The following is a 5,061-nucleotide window of genomic DNA, read 5'->3' as shown; positions in this document are numbered from 1 at the left end:
GACTGATGTGTGCCTTAACTGCTGGGAAGCCTACAGTCTACAAACTGTCTTCCAGGAGTTGTTTGTTTGTTTGTTTGGCCAAAACTGAACAATGTTTCAGACTTTTCTTCCTAGGAAAGATGGACTGAAAGCTGCTAGTTGGGGACATTTTTTTTTTTTCCAAGGAGCCTAGATTTTAAAGGAGGTGATGGGGCTTTGTGCTTGCTTCTTCCTGCCCAATTGAAGAGTTGTTGATGTCTATGCTTAGACAATCTGCAGTTTGTTTTAACTGAAAAATGTGTGGTTAGGCATGTAGGATTGTGAAGAGCATTCTGAACCTGGAGGAGCTCCTCATTGTCCCAAACCACACCCCAACCCCCCAGCCTGTTCTCAATGCAGTCAGCCTTGGGCTTCTGCACAGGCTGCCAGAACTCGAATCCCTTTCAGGAGCATCCTGTCTACATGGACCAGCCCATCAAGATAAGCCGCTCAGTGGCACACTGTCCACCAGCACAGAATAATGCCACCTTTGATTGCAGAGTGCTGTCAAGGAACCATGCTCTCCTCTGGTTTAATCACAAGATGAGCAAGACAGGGTCCAGCTGTCCTGGAACTCATTCTCTACATCAGTCTGGCCTCAAACTCAGAGATTTACCTTCCTCTGCCTCCCGAGTGCTGGAGTTAAAGGTCCCCATGCTTGGCCTTGCTTTTAATTTTTAATCCAATTTAGCTTGTTTATCTTGGCACTGTACCTTGCTAGTTACTTATATTAAAGAAAAAATAAAAGGATCTTTTTAGTTTGTCAAGAATTCATACATATAGAGTATTTTAAAGAATTCTTTGGGCCTAAACCTCAGGTTTTGGTTGAACTAATGAATTAATTCCAACTCAAACTAATTTACATACTGCTAAGAGGACGATCTCTGTTTTGTCTCTATCCCCCTTACTAAGACGTTATTTATTAAGTTTATTTTTTTAAGAGAAGAATTTGTCTTCAAGAGTGCTGTTTTGAAATGAAATAAACTTGAGCCTCTAGAGGAGAAATACTAGTGCAGCTACTGAAATAAGGAGTTACTAGATAAATGCTATCTTTTTTTGTCTATAAAATCTGTATCTTTTTATTATTGGATATTCTCTTTTTTGTTTCTTTTTGTTTGTTTGTTTTTATTTTAATGGAATTTTCTGTGGGACTCACAGGAGGTGTAGGCACAGAAAGGATGGCTACAATTGGTTCTCAACCTGTGGGTCCCCATCTCTTTGGCAGTCTCATGACCCACTTGTTGGGGGCACATATCACATATCCTGTATCTAGCTCAGCTATTTACAATATGATTCATAACAGTAGCATCACTACAGTTATGAAGTGGCCACAAAATGGTTCTGGTTGACAACAACATGCAGAACTGTACTATGGGGCACAGCATTGGGAAGACTGAGATTTACTGGCCTAGGGAGTGTGAATCTATAATGAACCAATCCCTTCTAATGTTTTCAAAACACATAACAGATTTTTACATGCATTGAAACACAAAGGCAGGCTCAGCAGTCAAGAGCACTGACTGCTCTTCCAAAGGTCCTGCGTTCAAATCCCAGCAACCACATGGTGGCTCACAAACGCCAGAAACAAAATCTGATGCTCTCTTCCGGAGTGTCTTAAGACAGCTACAGTGTACTTAAATATAACCAGCACTATTGAAAAATAAAAATAAAAAAGAAACACAAAGGCATCTACCCCAGAAGGAGTAGACTCCCTGCACTTTGGTCTACTCTTCCCAGTTGTCATAAAAGCATGATGATAGAGTTCTCATTTGTCAACACTAAATGCCAAGAAAAAGTTAGAGAGTTTCTAATACTGGTAGGACAGTGAGAGGTCTGCACAAACATCCAGAGCTGAGCAGGACTTATTGAACTACATGTGACTTCTCTGAACATAAACATATGTAGAATCCACAAACTGTTTTCAAAAGTTTTATTCATATTATATTTTATTTGGTTAAGGTTTTGTCAACAGAGCTGTTTGTAGCAATGAGGACCAGATGAGGGCCTCAGATCCTCTGGATCACAAGTTAAGAGGTGGCTGAAAAACTCTCCTGTGTGCTGAGAACTGAACCAGAGTTCTCTGAGTGAACTGTAACTGCTTCTGCAGCTGCACACCCACAAACTGAATCTTTAAAAAATAAAAAGTCTTCATTGTCTTTTCCTTCTCCAATGGGTTAAAATTTGTGTTTGATTTATCCTTTGCTCTGGGCCCCAGGCATCTCTTCTACATAGTCCAAATGCAGACAGGTGTCTCTGAAGAAACTCAGGTTTGTCTGTCCTTGGGGACAGCACCAACATTAAATCCCAGTTTCCTAAATATCAGACAAAAATCAAACTAGAACATTAACAGAGTAGATGTCAAGGAGACTGTCCCAGACTCCAGTGCTGCCTAACCCACACCCACCATTTTAACATACAACAGCTGTTTTAAATGCTGAGCCATCATGCTGGCTTTTCCCAGGTTCACTATAAATGTTCCAGCAATACTGTACTCTAACCAGAAATCAGTGGTAACAACACTGGTTATGCTATTGGAAGACAGATGTTGGTCATATCTGTCCATTCCCTAAACTCTTTTTAGGTGTTTGAGTGAAGGCTCCAAGAAACACTGTGCAGGACCCAAGGAGTGGACTGCTTCAGCCACCAAGTGGGGATGGGACTCCATCATTGACTTCCACTCTGAGGTCTCAGAGACCTCAGAAGCATGAAGTGCAATGAAATCCAGGGCCTGAGTCTTCAGTTGCTGTGTGTTGTGGAGGTCAGCCAGGATGAGAGTGTGTGCAGCATTCTCCACAGAGAGGTTCCTGCAGAGGGCATCCTCACACAGGACCGTCAGGCCTTCCAGGCCATACTTGTAGGCAGCTGTCAGCACATCAGTGGCCATGGAGTGGCTTTGGAGGTTTGGTGCCTTCCCAGTGTAAATGAAGCCCATCATCTCCTTAAACACTTTGGGATCCAGGTCATGGATCTCAGTGGGGTTTGCTAGTCTCTCCTCCATTTCATGTTCAAACATGGCTCTGAAAACTGGAGAGCGAGCTGCTAGGATGGCCTTGTGAGCCCTGAATTCATGGCCAGCTACCAACAGGCAGCAGTCTGAAAACAGGGAATTCTCCCACAGCTCTCCTAGGTCATCTGTCAACAGGTGCCTTGGATCCTTGATTGCAGGTGTTATGTTCTGTCCAGGCATGCCAAAGACAGCTCCTACTATGCTCACCTTGCAGCAGAGGGTGAGCTTGTTTTCAGGGAGAAACCGACGTGGATGAGAGATGAGGAAATATCCAAGGATGAACTTTTTGAATCCCCTGTATTGGTTTTTTCGAAACCTAGCGACATTGAAGCTCTTCATACATTGATATTTCTCTCCTTGGGAAGTTGTGACCCAGAACTCGTAGTTTGCCCAAACTGGGCTCTTTCGACAGCTGAGCAACTCCAGGAAAACTGACATGTAACTTTCGCTTAAATCATCGACCCCATTTGGGTATACTCTCAAACACCAGGTCACTTCATCATTGGCCTCTAACGAGAAGACAGGGCTCGTAATCATTCTCCTAGTTCCATCTATGCAAGGTGAAAAGTTCCTAATGGTCCACACATAGCAGAATTCCTTAACACTGATATGTGTGTAGCCCCAGTTCTGGGCTTCCATGTCCTCTGACATTTCTACTGGAGGTAGATTGGAGGTTAAAGTTGATCTGAAAAGAAGAACTAGAGGTTATTTACTCTTCATCCTGTTGGTTACAATTATAATACACTTTATTTTTAGTTTCAATTTCTTCGAAATTGCCCCTTCTATGATGTTGGCAACTTGTGTTGTCACTGCCGTTGTGTTTGTGTGTTTATTGAATCTTAGGTCTATGGTAATTTGTTTGGGCTATTTTATCCAACTTTGTAAGAGCTTGGAAAATTTTAAACACTCTCATTTATATAGTGTTGTATTTCTACTGCCATCTGGTTATCTGTGGTGTTAGCTAGTCTTGCTGTGTCTGACTGTGGCTTGTTCCTCCTGCAAACCATCTAAACAATCCCATAACCCCTAAAGAAAAGGAAATAAGACATTAAAAGTCTCCCATCCAAAAAAAAAAAAAGCCCAGACCCAGATGGGTCTGAGGCAGAATTTTATCAGACCATCAAAGAAGACCTAATACCAATAGTCTTCAAACTATTCCAAAAATAGAAATAGAAATAGAAGAAACACTACCCAATTCATTCCATAAAAGCACAGTTATGCTCACACCAAAACCACACAAAGACGCAACAAAGAAAGAGAACTTCAGACCAGTTTCAGATATGATCATTACTGAAAAAAAATACTCAAAAAAAATTCTCGAAAACCGAATCTAAGAACACATCAGCATGAACATCATCCACCTCGATCTAAAAGACTTCATCCAATGGATGCAGTTATGCTTCAATATATGGAGATTCACCAACATAATCCACTGAATAAACAAACTCAAAGGAAAAAAATCCCACATGATCATCTCATTATATGCTGAGAAAGCATTTGACAAAATTCAACACCCTTCATGGTAAAATTTTGGAAAGATCAGGAATTCAAGGCCCATACCTAAACATAGTACAAGTATACAGCAAACCAGTAGCCAACATCAAACTAAATGGAGAAAAACTTGAAGAAACCTCACTAAAATCGGAGACTCTCTCCATGCCTCGTCAACACAGTACTGGAAGTCCTAACCAGAGCAATTAGACAACAAAAGGAGGTAAAAAAGGATACAAATTGGAAAGGAAGAAATCAAAATACCACATTTTGCAGCTGATGTGATTGTATCGTTAAGCCACCCCAAAATCCCACCAGAGAACTCCTAATCCTAATAAACAACTTCATCAAAGTAGCTGCCTATAAAATTACCTCAAATCAGTAGCCTTCCTCGACTCAAAGGATAAACCATTTTACTGAGCACATTTAGTGGAGTGGGGTGAGTTCCCACATGGAGTAATTGGAGAAAGTACTGAAGGAGTTGAGGGGGTTTTCAGGCTCATTTTGGGAGCAACAGTGTTAAATGGCTACAGTCTCCTTAGGAC

The 5,061-nt window shown here is 41.4% G+C and overlaps 1 protein-coding gene across 1 annotated transcript; it reads right to left on the bottom strand.

Moving 5' to 3' along the window:
* Positions 1–2,584: 2,584 nt before the first annotated feature.
* Positions 2,585–3,676, bottom strand: LOC147005526 (TD and POZ domain-containing protein 5-like). Its single transcript, XM_085836046.1, has one exon. The coding sequence runs from the start codon at positions 3,674–3,676 to the stop codon at positions 2,585–2,587; it is 1,092 nt and encodes a 363-aa protein (XP_085692172.1).
* Positions 3,677–5,061: the final 1,385 nt, after the last annotated feature.

Source organism: Mus caroli, unplaced genomic scaffold, assembly GCF_978045245.1.
Source record: "Mus caroli unplaced genomic scaffold, Mus_caroli_1 scaffold_3, whole genome shotgun sequence".
NCBI classification, from domain to species: domain Eukaryota; kingdom Metazoa; phylum Chordata; class Mammalia; order Rodentia; family Muridae; genus Mus; species Mus caroli.
This window is presented reverse-complemented; position numbering and strand designations above follow the sequence as displayed.

Coding starts and splice junctions, on each gene's coding strand:
- LOC147005526 (XM_085836046.1), bottom strand. CDS start 3,676: ATGTCAGAGGACATGGAAGCCCAGAACTGGGGCTACACACATATCAGT.